The sequence below is a fragment of the Propithecus coquereli genome, unplaced genomic scaffold (assembly GCF_000956105.1).
Source record: "Propithecus coquereli isolate 6110/MARCELLA unplaced genomic scaffold, Pcoq_1.0 Scaffold27, whole genome shotgun sequence".
In the NCBI taxonomy this organism is placed as follows: Eukaryota; Metazoa; Chordata; class Mammalia; order Primates; family Indriidae; genus Propithecus; species Propithecus coquereli.
The window spans coordinates 7,903,031-7,918,856 of NW_012148285.1; the positions used below are offsets into that span (position 1 = coordinate 7,903,031).

The window sequence follows — 15,826 nt, forward strand, 5'->3', positions numbered from 1 at the left end:
GAGGGGCACTGGCACCCCGAAAGCTCGAGAACCCCGGCTCTGTGAGCCCCTCCACGGGAGTGTTTCCTGGATGCAACGTGGACAGGCCCTGCCCGGTAAATGTCATCTGCCTGAGCTGAAGGGAGCTGTATTTACGCTGATCTGATTGCCTCCAGGAGCACTTAAAATCCGCACGCATGACGCAGGTTCCCTCCCGTGCTTTGGGCCTCTATTTTGAATTCTTGGTGGTGTTCTTTGCAGCCTCCATCAGTGTGTAATTAGTTTTCCTAATTGGTTTTTAATCTGTTTCCTCCGCTAGGCTATGAGCCCCCAAGAGGAGAGAGATTATCTCAAGACGGTGTCCCCCGTGCCTGACACATGGCAAACAAGCCAGGATTTATTATCTTGATGAATGAATGAATGAATGAATGGCAGGTGGGTCCTCTGAGGCTCTAGAAACAGGGGTTAGAGGCCAGCAGCCTTAGAACGCAGGGCAGGAGGAGCAGGGAGAGGGTTTCTGAGACAGGGTGTCTGGCTATCGGTTCAGCCTGGGACCGGAGTTGAGTGGCCCAGATGTAAACAGCTGTGGTGATGGAGGCTGAGGCTGCCCGCACTGGGGGCTGGACCCACGTCCCCATCTCGGGGTGACAAGATCTCGAGCATTTACAAGGCAGCTCTGCTCGCCCGGCCCAGGGACTGTGGTCCCCAACTCTAATGCATCTAAGCATCACCCAAAGAGCGTGTTAGAAATGCAGATTCCTGGGCTCTATCCCTCGAAGACTCTGATTCTGCAGGTCTGAGGAGGGGCCCTGTGGTCTGCATTTTAAAAGGTGCTCTAAGGCATCGCACGGTGAGACTTTTCGCCTTAGGGTGAGTCTGAATCTGCCACCCAGGTTAAGGATTACCATCCCTAAGGCCAGCAGGTGGTTGCTGTCTGCAAATTTGGATGGGACTCTTCGGACCAGCCCATTACAAGAGGATTGGGCTCTGGTTTGGATGGGGACAGAATGCCAGGGCCACACTGCTTCTCACATGGCACTTGGGCTAAACATCTGGGGAGACTGTCATCCCTCACCTGGGCCCCTCCTCACGTCCCTTCAACCACGGCAGATTTGGGAAGGGAAGCTCAGGTGAGAAGGGGCCCGGCCGGAACGTACAGGAGGCACGTTCTCCCTAGAGACCTGGCTTTCTCGGTCTCTCGTCTTACCACGTCACAGGCCCGTGGTTAAGACACTTGCCGCTGAGCATTTCTGGATTTGAGCTTTGCTGGATTTTTGCCTTGGCCTTGCTGAGACTTTCGAGTGGGCAGGAGTCCCGAACACCAGCTTCACAGTCTGTTCTCTGGTCTCAAGAATGCAAAAACTCTTCTCTCTTTTTTCTTTCTTTTTTTTTTTGGCTTTTAAAGGAAACAATATGTTTGCTAGAAAAACCACAAAAAAATATGATTATATACAAAACGGTTATCTGAATGTGGATTCCGTGCTGCCGCAAAGGTGACCCGCTCCTGGAGCTCTATTTGCGCTTTCTCAGTATCAGGTACATCATGCCGCTGACGAAGGTGAAGGCGAAGGCCACCCAGGCCAGGATGAAGGAGTAGCCGTATCTGCCTTCCGAGCTCAGCGGGTAGAATTGCTTGTTTTTGCTGTGAAGTTCTTCGCGCCTGTCTGTATAAATGGAAGCCGCAATCATGACGCACAGACCTATTGGGAAGAAAACCAGAGTTTGTTTTTTGGTTTTGAGACAAAGGCTTGCTCTGTCTCCTGGGCTAGAGTGCAGTGGCATCAGCCTAGCTCACAGCAACCTCTAACTCCTGGGCTAAAGTGATCCTCCTGCCTCAGCCTCCCGAGCAGCTGGGACTACAGGTGCGCACCACCAGGCCTGGCTCATTTTTCTATTTTTTTTTTTTTTTTTTTTAGTAGAGATGTGGTCCTGCTCTTGCTCAGGCTGGTCTCGAACTCCTGACCTCAAGTGATCCTCCCGCCTCAGCCTCCCAGAGTGCTAGGATTACAGGCGTGAGCCACTGCTCCCAGGCAAAAACGAGAGTTTGAATAAATCACAGAGCATGGTGCACCCCAGGTAACTGAGGGGCATATGGCTGGAGTTAAAGACAAACTTAAACTTTCATTATTAATAGATATTTATTTTAGCCTATTGCAAAAATTGCAACTAATATTTTGTGGTGGAATATTGTCACCTACCCTGTAGCTATTTCGCTTCCCATTCTTGCTGAAACCAGTTTTGTTTGGACAGCCAAGGACCCAACCCCAAGGATAAGCATAGTCAGTCTACACCAGGGGCCAATAAATTTGCCCTGTAGAGGGCCAGACAATAAACTGTGTAGATTTTTGTGGGCCATCGTCACAACTACTCAACTCTGCCGTTGCAGTGTGCCAGCAGCCATAGACAATACATAAATGAATGGTTGTGGCTGTGTTCCAACAAAATTTTATTTATAAAAACATGTGGCAGGTCAGATCTGGCCCCTGGGCCCTAGTTTGCCAACCCTTCCCCTGGCAATCTGGTTCCTGTTTACTTGTCGTAGTTTACCGGGATCAGTACATGTCCCGGTTCTGGCCACAGAAAATCCTTCCGTGAAAAATATCTCTTCCTGGAAAGAAAGAGATGAGGGAAGAGAAAACTTTCTGTAATTGCTCTACTTCCCCTTGCTTACTGCTTTAGATATTGTCAGGGCAGGATGGGATGTCTGGAGCTGCAGCAGCCTTTTTGGAGCCATGAAGGGGTTATCGCTGACCCTCAAGATGACAGAATAGAAGAATGGAAAGAGCGGAAGTGCGTGCTCAATGCTGATGAACTGCCAAACCAGCTCTGGCACCTTCCACCTCCAGGGTACTGAGTATGTAAAAACATAAACATCTTTTTGGCTCGTCATATTAATTGGATTTTCTCTTACGTGCAACCAAAAGCATCCTAATTGAAACACTTGCAGGCCCAAAACTCACAGACATTGGTGCCAGCATGAGGGCAAATGGTCTGACTTTCTGTGGGGGTCCTACCCCTCTCCTGGCCGGGCAGTTTTGGCGGGAGTGTCTGTCAGGTGCCCGGACCTTCTCTGGCTGGGGATCGAGTGCATAAGACAGTCTCTGCTAATCAGACTCTCATTCCTAGAAATGTGGATCCAGACAAAGTGATACCGCTGGAGTCCCTCGATTCCGACAGCACCTCCCTGAAACCGACTGCCTGGCACCCGCTGGTGCCAAGACCTGTTTTTCAGCTTTTCCTTTGATTCTTGCAAAGGACCCCACAGTCCCATCTCTGACATGAGTTAGAGTATCTGTTGCTTGCACCTAAAATCCCCAACTGATCAGGCACCCAAACACCGCGCAGGCTTAGGGCAGCGTGGGAGGGACAGACTCTGATTCAAAGGTCAGGGGGGGGCCCTGGGGACCTGCACTTTAGAAAGGTCCCTAAAGAGGGACTGTCATGGACTTGGGGCTCTCAAGATCAGGTGACCTTCCAGAGTCCTTCCCACCTGAAAACACTTCCATTCTCTGCCTGTGCCTGGAAGCGGGGCCCTGGCTGTCCAGCGAAAGCGCCCCGAGGGGAGGGGACGCTGTGTGTAACCAACCACCCCACTTTGCCCCCAACCGAGGGGTTTCCCGGGATACGGGACTTTCAGTTTAAAACAGAGACAGTCCCAGGCAAACTGGAACAAGTTGTCACCCCAGTATGCTGGTGACACGCCCCAGGGGCCGTCCCGAGGGCATGGCAGGCTTGGACTTGACTCCAGACGACCAGGTTTCTTGCCTTCATCCAGCCACCCGTTCATTCCCTGTTAGAAAGCCACGCGAGGGCTCCTACGTTTCCGTCACTGGAAAGCTATAAACCGGCACTGAGAAACAGCAATGATCGTGGCTAAGATTCCTAAGCAGAGAAAAGCGCTCTGAGACATCTGCTTTCTCCAAACCCCTCCAGGACCGAGGCTGTGCCTCGTTCATCTCTGTCTCCAGCAGCCGGCCCAGGCCTGGCCCACAGTGGGAGCTTCTGTCACCCGCCTGCCTCAAGCCTGTTGATGGCGTCCCACCGGTTTAGGACAAAGACGCCAAATCCTCGCCATGCCCTACAAGACCCCTGGGGCATGGCCCTACCTGCCCCCTCTGGGCCACCTCCTCCTGCGCTCCGCATGTCCACACTCCAGACATCAACTCCTACTCACCCTACGGAGCCCAGCCCAGGCTCCCGGACGCCTTCCCGGACCCCCTAACTAAATCCAAACTCCCGAATGTAAGATGTCCTGTCCCAGCACGGCAGCCAACTTTTCCTTTCCAAATCCTCGCTGGCCACCCTCCTCCTGGCGTCCCTCCTGGGCGGCTGGAAGGGAGAGCTTACCCCAGGACGCCTGTCGCTGTACTTACAGGACATGAGCTGGATGATGGACGTCAGGACGAACCTCTCCCCCTGCTTGAGGCGGAAGAGCTGGAAGAGGAAGATGAGGAAGGCGATGCAGCAGAGGGTGGTGGACAGGATCATGGTGGCCTGGACGGCCTGCAGCGTGGTATACCCTGCGGGCAGAGGGCGAGGGCGCACGGCTGAGGACCACGGCCGGCCGGCACCTCGGGGTGCACGGCGACTGCAGCAGCTCCGGATTGGGGGTGACGGGAGACAGACGGGCCGGGGTCCAGGCTGCCGTCTACACGGTCTGAGCACAGGGGCAGCCATGGAGTCTTCCAGAGTCCCCCACTCCGGTGTCTACTGCGCGCCTGACCAGATGATCGCAACATCCTTATCTGGAAAACGGAGCGAGAACCACCTGCTCTCTCGGGTCCCGGCTCCCAAATGCGAGGCTCACAGACAGGGGATTTTTTAAAGTGCAAATCTCCAGGCTCCGGCCTGGTCAACTCTGAATCAAGAAGTCAGGGTGGGGCCTTGGGAGGCTGGACTTTAGAAAGGTCCCCAGAGGGACTGCCATGGACTCAGGGCTCAGGGGACCGAGTGGCCTTCTCTAAGTGCTCTGCAGACTCCACAGCAGCCTGGGAGCATCACAGGGTGACCTTTATGGTCACGCCGTAGGGCGGTAAGGGTGTTCCTTTTGTTTCAGATCAGCCTTAACAGAGACTGGGGTGTGAGGGTTTGGGGCTCAGTACAGGGAGGTTTCAGTGGAGAAGGGAGAATTTCTGGGGTGAGCATGTCACATGGAGAGAAAGGACACAGCTGAAGTTATGCTCCAGTGGTGCAGAGAAGGAGACAAGCACAGGGACTGCAGTGACCTTCGTGGGCCTCAGTTTCCACACCTGTAAAATGGGAATACTCACAGCTCCCCCTCACCAGGCCAGGAAAGGGGAGGAAACTCATCTGTGTAAGGCTTTGGAGGGTGCTGGCAAAGAGAGAGTCCTGTGTACGAGCTGGATGTTGTCACCAGGATGTGGATAAAAGACCGGGTGAGGGGAGAGTGCCCAGGCTGCACAGGAAACATAAGGACAAACCCTTTTATTTGCTTGCAATTTTGCAGTTTTGCCTGAAATCGACTGGAGGGAGCATAATTTGTAAGTTCTTCATGAAATGTTCAGAGCAGTGAATCTTAATTCATTCTGGCTGCACAGGAGGGTCACTGGGAGAGCACCTAGGCCCTCCTCGATTCCTCACCCAGACCCGCCTGTGCACCACGTGACCCCGTTGGGATGAAGTCCAAGAACAGGCGGAAGTCAACTACAGCGACAGAAGTCAGAGGCGGTTGCCCTGGGGGCAGGGGATGGTGGCAGCCAGTGGAAAGCGGCCCGGGGGAACTTCTCAGGCGTGTGGGGAATGTTCTCGATCTTGTTTTGGACGGTGGTTACATGGGTGTTCATACAATGGTCAAAACGCATCAACCTGAGCCCTTAGGAAGGGTGCACGTCCTTGTTTGTAAATCACAACTCCGTTAAAAAAAGGAGTCCCACCAGGCTATAGCAAGATGAAACAAATCAGAATGTTGGGCACCGAGACTGGGCATCGGGGGTTTGCAAAGCCACCCGGGGAACTCCAGTGTAGGGCCAAAGTCGCAACCCTCCGGCTCAGAGCAGCACTTCCCAAATTTGCCCAATTTCAGGAATGATCAGGATGCGTGTTAAAAATACAGAGTCCTGGGCTTCCCCCACCCCACCCTCCAGAAATTCTGCTACCGTCATCCTGCGGTAGGCACCAGAAATCTGTATGTTTAGGCGGCTCGTAGGATGGCAAACGTAGAAAACATGGCTTTGGGGGAACAGTCGGACACGTGTTTTTAGACAGGGAGTCTCAACGTTGGGAGATGGGTGCAGAGAGTGCCCGTGAGGTTAGTGTTTGTGGGACCCAGGAGGGCAGGAAAAAAACAAAACCTCACTTCACCGGAGGGCTGTTCACTTTGCTTTGTTTACATTCTTCCAAGGAGCTCTCCACTTGGAGCTTTAGTACTTTTAAAACACCCACTAATATTTGGGTTTTGGTTGTTTGTTTTGTTTATGAACATGGGAAGAACCCGAAACGGACTCACAGCCTTCAGGAGGTAAGTGTGTCTGCCCAGACTTTAGTAACATCATTTGGTTTTCAAGCTAGTATTTTCTAAAAGCAAGTGATGCTAGTTCATCACTTATGGTAAGGATGCAAAGTTACCTTTAAAATCAATGTATGTAAGGAAAAAGTGAGCTATTTTAAAAAGTAGGGGTCAGCAAACTTTTCAGTAAAAGGCCAGACAGTAAACATTTTAGGTTTTGTGGACAGTATGATCTCTTGTCAAATGTCCTTTTTTTTAAAATTTTGTTTTGGTTTGAGGTTTTTGTGTTTTTTTTAAACTACTCTTTAAAAATGCAAAAACTGTTCTCAGCTCAAGGGCCAAACAAAAACAGGCGTTGGGCTGAATTTGGCCGGTAGTTCGCCAACCCGTTTTAAAGAAAATAACAAGTAAATAATCCCACACGGAGGACGTGGAACACGGACAGAGGCCTGGAAACACGGCCACGGCGCACAGCGAGCCCTCCCAGCTAGCCACACACACCGGCCACAGCTGGCGTTTGCAGAGCACGAGAAGACCGGCTGTTCCCAGGGCCAGAGGTTAGTGTGACAGATGAACAGACGGAGAGGGAGACAGAGCTGACCCTGTCCTGCACTTAAGAAGCACAGGCTTTGGAGTTGGGCACATCGAGATTGGAATCCTGACTCCATCGTTTGCTCTTTGGGTAACTTAACTGGTCCGTGCCTCAGTTTCCCCATCTTCGAATGGGGCCTATGGTCCCTGCCTGACAGGGTTAGGAGATCGCATATGTAAAGGACTGAGACCCGCGCCTCACAGTAAACCTTCTGTAAATGGTACCTTCGCTTGGAATTTTTGCTGCCTTTATTATGAATGTTGTTATTCGGTGCATGGTGAGACTTTTGGACCCAGTGAGTAGGGTCCCTTGCTCCCCAAATAGAGCTGTCATCTTTGGCAAACAAACACAACGACGGGATGCCCAGTTACATCTGAATATCGGATAAACAACAAACAGTTTTTAGCGTAAGTATATCCCATGTGATACTTGGGACATTTCATACTACGAACGTATCTGCTGTTTATCTAAAATACCTAATCTAACTGGGCACCCGGCACGTCATCGGGCAACCGAGACCCCAAAGTGTCTCGCCCGTCAGTTCTACGAGGGAAACAGAACCACTCATTCCACGATGAAAGAGAGCGGTTGGAATGTTTTTAAGTGGGATTTTCTGTATTTCAAAGCCCCTCACATATTTTAGCTCATTTGAAGAGGCAGGCATGGCAGGGACATCGTCACTGGCTCCATTTTACAACTGAGGACACGGAGAGAGACCTGCCCAAGGTGTTGTCACCCAGCTCCCGCGGGGCAGAAGCCAGCACTCGTGGTGACTGCAGGGTGGGGAAAGGTGACCGGAGGTGAGTCGCAGCCACTGCGCCTGCTCAGAGGTGGGGCTCGGATAAAAAGGTGGGGAGAGAAAATCCCACGCGACAGCCGGAGCTGCGGGAAGGACGAGAAGGAAAACTCTGCTTTGCCAAGGGCAGAAGAGAAGGGACGAAGCCCAACTCAGCTGGAGCGGGTCCCCTCTGCCCCCCAGGCCCGCCCAGCGAGCGGAGGAGAGGTGAGGAGTCAGGGACCCCGAAGAACGCACTCCCCGATCTTCCTTTCTCGCTCGCGCTCACCTTCAAAGGTGTCGCCGACTTCCGTGCAGTTCGTGTTGTTGAGGCACACTCTCCAGACATCCGCAAAAAACTCCTCTCCTACCCACCAGGCCTGCGACAGGGAACGGAAACAGAGAAAGGCTGTTTGTCCGCTAGCGGTGCCAACCCCGACTGCTGTGAGGTGTGAGGTGCGCAGGGCGGTAGTGGCTCCAGAGCGGCTCACGCTGCAGCCTGCGAGCGAGTCACGGGGTCAGGTTCACGTGCGGACTCTGACTCGGGAGGGCTGGGTGGGCCTGGGAGTCTGCATTTCTAACCAGCTCCCGGCGGTGCCCTGACGCTGGTTGGCAGAAGGGCAAGCGGTGGCCCAGGCCCTCCCAGGGTGTGGGAAAGAGACGAGGCTGGGCGGGTGGTAATTGGAGTAGACGGTCGTCAGGTCCCCCAGAACCACAGGGCGATGTGGGGGCAGAGTTAGGAAACGTTCGAGTCTAGGGGGGAACACCCGGGATGGATGGAATTGACCAGACAGGACTTTCCTGCCTGCAGCCCAAATGCATTCATTTCCCTCGGTGCTGCTGTGGCTCCCTCCTGCCCGCAACACCCAAGATGCTCCTCCCTCTACTTTCCATCCTCCCCAAGACTGGACCCTCCCCCCCATCCATCTGGTCAACAAACACTCACTGAGCCCCCACTACATGCCCAGTGACGATGCCAGGGACAATTCCAAATGCATGATGAACACCATCAGACTCACTAATGGGCAGAAAAGTCCACCTGCGTCTTCTCCGTAAGTGCCATGATAACATGAACACCATGGGGTGCCCGACAGGACTCTCGGGTGCTACAGTGCATGCATTTTCTTCCCCCAATGTCTGTCTATCCCTCTCACTAAGTCTGGGACCTTTTCAGGATCCCAAAGGACTAGATGCAAGAAATGGAAAGAGGAGATTCTAAAAGAACATTCAATACCATTTATTTTGCAGACAGTGGGCCCTTTGGATGGTGGAGTCCAAATACTTTAACACATAGCATCAGCGTGGTCCCTGCCCAGGCCACTCACAGCAGCTGGGCAAGAAGCTCCAGAACTCGGATGCAATCCCTGCGCTCATCTCCCCTGGCCGGATCCAGGACCGGGAGCCTCTGGGATGGTTCAAATCCCGGCTCTGCCACTTCCTGCAGTGTAAACTCCACCACATGGCCAAACTGCCCTCATGTGTAAAGCAGTGCAAGAAGTGTCCCTGCCTGGTCCAGTCGGAGCGAGGCTCACAGGAGACGACGTATACGGAAGGGCTTACACAGGCCCTGGCCACAGTAATGGCTGTCTACATGACAGGTGTTACTTTATTGTTATGAGGATTAATCAAAAGGAGCCCTGTGTGTAGGCAGAGTTGGTGGCCACTCATACGGAGCACTTGTTGACTTTCTGAGCAATGCTGCCCCTTCGGTATCTCTGCAGTCTGAAATTATCAGGACGGAAGCCATGTCTTTGGATCTGCACATGGCCATAGAGCAGCTCTGTTAAAAAGCTTCATTTCCTGCCTGGAGGGATATTAATCTACGCCAAAGCGTTATTTATCAAATATATTCCTGCCATATGGCTGCAAGCTGGATACTAAAGAGCCACGTATAGAGTCTGGAAAGTTCCAAGCATGAGCTCCATTGGGGAAGGCGTGGCCAGGTGGGCTGCCAACAAGGGATCGTAGCTGGTAAGGAGGTATCAGCGTGGGGGACAGAGGTCACCTGGAGTGGGTCACCCTGGGGCAGAGGGCAGTGGCCTTCAGCAGAGGGCTATTTTGCTGTCCCCGGGACATTTGGCAATGTCTGAAGACATTTTTGTTTGTCACGACCAGAGGTGCAGGTGCTACCAGCATCTAGAGGGTAAAGGCCGGGGATGCTGCTGAACCTCCTACAGCGCACAGGAAGGACACACAGCCCAAAATGACAAGGGTGGCGAGGCTGAGAGCGCTGGTCTAGAGGACAGGGAATCCACACAACATTCTTGGAGAGCTTCCTAGAGCCAGGCTCTGGGGGGAAATCTGAGATGAGAGGACAGAGGTCCCTGCCCTCTGGGACTTGCCATCCAAACCGGCACATGGGACACTCCAGAAGCCCCATATTTAGGCCAAGAGTCCTCAGTCCTGGGTTCAGAAGATGGGCCAACCCCAAATCCCGAGCATCTTGGCAGAGTTCTCACCCCGCTCCTACCGACTCTAGGACACAGGTTCCACGGTGTCCGGCAGGAGGGGCACTTACATTGTCGATGGTGGCGATGAACAGCAGGGCGGCGGAGGTGATGTGGAAGAGGATGATGAAAGCCAGAAGCACCAACATTGTCACGGGGCGGGGCGGGGTGAGAAGTCACGTGTAAAGTCCAGAGAGGGATGTGCTGAAGAGCGTGAGAGAGATTCAAGTCTGTCAACGACAAAACAAAATTAAAAATAAAAATATGCAAATGTTAGGCTGGGCACGGGGGCCCATGCCGTAATCCCAACGCTTTGGGAGGCCAAGATGGGAGGATCAATTGAGGCCAGGAGTTTGAGACCAGCCTGGGCAACATAGAGAGACCCCATCTCTACAAAAAATATTAAAAAAAAAAACTAGCCGGGTGTGGTGGTGAGCACCTGTAGTCCCAGCTACTGGAGAGGCTAAGTGGGGAGGACAGCTTGAGCCCAGAAATTCAAAGTTATAGCGAGCTACGATCATGCCATTACACTACAGCCTGGGTGACAGAGGGAGTGCTTGTCTCTAAAAAAAATTTTAAAAATCAAATTTTAGGAGGGTCTTAGAAAACAGAAAACAGTTCTCATTTTTCCTCTCCTGGAGCCTGGAGCCTTCACTGCACAAAAAAGTCTGGCATGAAGAGCTGTTTGTTGTTGGATCCAAATGCCAAATATTCCTTGCAGAGGAGGAGGGGTGAGGACCCATTAAAATCCCTAATTCAGAGAAGCATTGTGCCTTTGAAGCACACCGCAGGCCCCCGGTCAGGAAGGAGTAGCTGTGTGTGTGCCAACATGCTCCTGATCCCACGCCCCAGAAACTCCTCGCCTGACGACTCACTATCAGAGTCCCTGCTTCATAACAAAGCAAAAGTGATCACAATACAAAAACATTTCCTAATGATCTGACCATGTATAAAATTAATTCCCATTCAAACACCCCTCTTCTCAGTATCTATCCCCATTTGAACAACACTGGACCCCAAAATACAAATCCAATGTGAGGCATACAGTTGCCATTTGATTTTCTTCTTTCTCTCTGATCACAGGAGAAGACTACATTTCCCAGACGCCCTTGCAGTCAGGTCGGGGCCCTAGTGACTAATTCTGACCAATGGGGCAGAACTGCACAGCACATTATTTCTCTGAGGAAGTATGGCACAGCAGGTGTGAGTTTTCCACGCTTCCTCCCCTGGGGAAGTAGCTGGGCATGGTGCAGCCACAATACCTTGAAGCTTCACACCTTGCATAGATGTTATGATTGAGAAACAAGCCTTTGGATGTTAAACCGCTGAGATTTCAGGGTAACTTTTTTACTTTGGTAGGACAGTTTGAATAATATACAATAGGAAGCGACTGCAAAGTGAAATTGGAAATCTTGCAAAAGAACTAGAATCGTACCAAGTCGACGAAAGTGACCCTGGAGGACTGCTCAAAAGGCACCAAAGGCATTAACCCACGAGGAGCTGTCTGAGCTGGACGAGTTCAAAATAAAAGAGGAAAAAATGAATGTGGATGATGTAAAAAAAAAAAAAAAAGCATTCAAAAGAATTATTTGAATATCAAAGGATTAAAAGTCACACGTGGGAACACTGAGGAAACCTTTGAACACTTTTTACAAACATGACCATGATCTTGGTTGATGAAACTGAAATGTCAAGTGAAGATGTCGTTATCAATCTGGTTGGCAGAGTGTAACCACATGAATACTTGGTTCATTCCAGTAATTGCAACCAGATATTATTACTAAAATGTTGTAGAAAATAAAATTAATTTTTAGTTTCACTTTTTAAAGTACAGTTCAAATCAGGATGAAATCTTAGCCCCAGTTTTAAATGGATTGATACATGCATGTGTGCGAACGTGCGCGCGCGCGCGCACACACACACACACACACACACACACACACACACACACACTCTGGACTACTTGAGAGCAAGTTGCCGAACCCACACCTCTTTACGTTTAAATACTTTAGTGTGTATTTCTGAAAAACAAAGGCATTTCCCTCCATAACCACAGTATGATAATCACAATGGAGACATTTGACATGATACAATATTATTATCACATTTACAGTCCATTTTCAAATTTCTTCAATTATCCCAATAACGTCTCATATCGCTTTCTGTTTTCCTGGCTCACGATCCACTGCAAGATGACGCGTTGCACTGTGTCATGTCTCCTGAGTCTCCTTCCGTACACAACGGGTCCTCAGCCTTTCTCTGTTTCTCGTGACACTGATAGCATTTGAGTATTGACTTTTTATTTTGTAGAATGTCCCTCAAATTTGTGTTTGATGTTTCTTCCTGATTTGATTCAGGTTACGTTTTTTTGACAAGAATGCAACATAAGCCATGTGTCCTCAGTGTACCCCACCAGGAGGCACAGTCTGGTGACGCTAACTTTGATCACTTGGTTACGGCCTGCCAGATTCTTTCACTGTACATTTTCCCTTTCTAATTAAAAAATCATTTGCGGGGGGTGATATTTTTATTGTGGTAAAATTCACATAATATAAGATTTACCATTAGTGGCACTTATTACATTCACAATGTTGTACATCTATCACCACTATCTAGTTCTAGAACATTTCATCACCCCAAAAGGACACTCTGTACCCATTAAGCAGTCACTTCCCATTCTCCCCTCCCCCTAGCCCTGGGCAACAACTAACACGCTTTCTGTCTCTAAGGATGTGCCTATTCTGAATATTTAATATAAATGGAATCATACAATATGTAGCCTTTTGTGTCTGTCTGCTTTCACTTAGTGTGACGTTTCCAAGGTTCGTCCATTTGTAGCATTTGTGGGGAGGTATTCTGAAATAATGTAAAGATCCTATCTCTCAGGAAACTTTCACCCCAATAGTTTGAGCACCCACTGATATTCTGAAATAGGATCATTTAAAATAGCCTTTTTCTGGTACCGACTCGCCCACCTCCTCTAGTGGACAGGCACTGCACAAACTCGCCACCCTTTCTCTGCCAGCTCTGCTCTCTGAACCTGCTCATTCTCACCCCGTTACTCCCTCATGGGACTGATCACTGCCTGCGGGCTCTCAAAGGGGCGCCTCCTTGAGAGGATGAGCCAGGAGCTGTGTGGCTGCAGAACTCAGTCTGGGAGGTCCCAGCTGCAATTCTGTACATCACCACTTGAAAGAACCCAATGAACCAGTTCAGAGATTCTTCCAATTCCCTGAAAAAGGACAAATTCCCCTTTGTTTAGTCCTGCGTCATTCTTAGCAGCCATCATACATTGCCTCTAAATAGATGCATTTCTTTTTCTTTTTTTTTTTTTCTCTCAAATAGATGCATTTCTGACCTCAGGAAAAAAGGTTCGTGTACCATGCTAAATGCCATGTTATTTCAATATCAGCTGGAATGCCATGTTACTTCAATATCAGCTGGAATGCCAGAATGCCAGCTTCATCAGGGCCACAAATGGCTTCATATATTGTCCAGCTCAGATGACGCAAATGCATAGGGACACATAACTGACACTTTCTAGAAAAGGAAAAAAAAAAAAGGCTTTAACCCATTCTTCTCCAAAGCGTGGAACTCAAATGTTCTAAGGCATGATTTTGGATCATGCTTTGCTAGAGCATTAACACTGAATCATATAGACAGAAAGTCCTCATTCCAATCCTTCTAAATCCACCAAGAAAAGAGACTCGGTGTGGCGCTAGTCTGTCTCTAATACTTGCTAATTTCTTTTTCACAAGAAGAAAAAGCAGATCTTTGGTTAGGCCATAGTTTGTAGCTAGAATTTAATACCTTTTTTTTTGGTTTGTTATACTTAAGGTTTTTTTTTTTGTAGGAAGTAATATTATTTATAATAGTGATTTAAAATATCCTTTTAAAACAAATTTATTAAGTTGTAAACATGAGTCATTCAAGAAAAACTGTTATGTAAGGAAAAAGGCCAGGTGGTCCCGTGAGAGCAAAAATCCTGGGGGTGGTTCTCAAATGCCTGATGTCTGGGAGGCGCTGCTTTAAGCCCTGGGCACATTTTCAGTCGGAGGTTTTAGACGTTAGGAATACGCTCCTGCGTATTCCAGAAAGGGTTCAGTTTTTATAAGACATCAAGTGAGGTCTCTAGTCCAGGGAAAGAGAAAGGTCTGAGGACATATAAAGGTACCTCAAGATTGGTTTGAACCATTGGCACCCAGGAAAATTAGGGAACAGAGGAGTAAATGTCACCTCCTTAGTACTCTCCCATGACGACATCTGGAATTCAGATCTCCAGTAAAAAACAAAATAAGGGTAAATCAATTATAGGACTGTGAACCCAGGACACTGCTGGTGACCTCACCAGAGAGGGCTTTGCAGGAAGTTATTCATATATAGAGGAATCCCACGCATCCTTAAGAGGGAATAAAAATGACACTTCACTCCTGCATCTCTATACCCTGTCTGCCACCATCCCTCATACCAGTCTCCCACAGTGTCTTTTTTTCTTTTTTTTTTTTTTTTGAGACAGAGTCTCACTGTGTTGCCCGGGCTAGAGTGCCGTGGCATCAGCCTAGCTCACAGCAACCTCAAACTCCTGGGCTCAAGTGATCCTCCTGCCTCAGCCTCCCGGGTAGCTGGGATTATAGGCATACGCCACCATGCCCGGCTAATTTCTTTCTATTTTTAGTAGAAACAGGGTCTCGCTCTTGCTCAGGTTGGTCTCGAACTCCTGAGCTCAAACAATCCTCCCACCTCAGCCTCCCAGAGTGCTAGGATTACAGGCGTGAGCCACCGCGCCTGGCCAACACAGAGCCTTTCTTGAGGCAACCACTCTTCTCAGTTTTCTGTGTAACCTTCCAGAGACATTTGCTGGGGGCAACACTTATTCCCTACTCCTCATGTTTCCCTGTGGAGGGAGCAACACCACAGTAACACTCCTGACCTCAGTTCAGCGCTTTGCCCTTCCCCATACTTCCTCCCTCTGCTAGTGAGTGGTGTGTCTGCTCCCACAGAGCCCCAATTTCTTTTGGCTGGAGGGGCCCAGGGATATTGGGGCTCAGGTGTGTGTAGCTGGGAGCTCCAGCAAGCTCCTTTGGCCACAAGTCCAAGCCCCATCCTCTAATCTAGTTTTTCTAATAACATCCCTCCAAGATCATTCTTTTCCCGCGCATGTGAATCCTCCTCGCTCTTGGAATGGCTGCCCCGTGTCCCCTTGTGTGGCTGCGCCACAATGTACTTAACTAGTTCCCTATTGGTAGCCATGTAGGTCACTTCCAGACTTTCTGCTACTCCACACTACACTGTCAATGAACATCCTTGCACTGATTTCTTTGCACGTGGCATTATTATACCAAAGGACAGATTCCTAGTGGTGGAGGTGCTGAGTCAAAGACCATGTCTATTCAATTTATTTTACTTGTAGTTTTTAAAATTCAATTTAATTTACTGCAAAGCATATGGGCACCATTAGTGCTGTGTCAGCCTTGATCTTCAGAGGGTCTTCAGAGGGTATCAGGTACTGGGCCACCTCTTATGCATGACGAGTGGGGAGAGAAGCCTTCTTTGACTTATGAACGTCC

The 15,826-nt window shown here is 49.8% G+C and overlaps 1 protein-coding gene across 2 annotated transcripts in view; it reads right to left on the minus strand.

Moving 5' to 3' along the window:
- Positions 1–358: 358 nt before the first annotated feature.
- Positions 359–15,826, minus strand: part of EMP2 (epithelial membrane protein 2) — a 37,257-nt gene continuing 21,789 nt past the window's right edge. For both annotated transcript variants that reach the window (XM_012647806.1, XM_012647807.1), the window contains exons 2-5: positions 10,331–10,489; positions 8,102–8,192; positions 4,353–4,499; positions 359–1,679 (exon numbers count right to left, since the gene is read on the minus strand). In XM_012647806.1, coding sequence (XP_012503260.1) covers positions 1,492–1,679; positions 4,353–4,499; positions 8,102–8,192; positions 10,331–10,408 — 504 coding nt within the window. In that variant the 5' untranslated portion in view covers positions 10,409–10,489 and the 3' untranslated portion in view covers positions 359–1,491. The remainder of the gene's footprint in view (positions 1,680–4,352; positions 4,500–8,101; positions 8,193–10,330; positions 10,490–15,826) is intronic.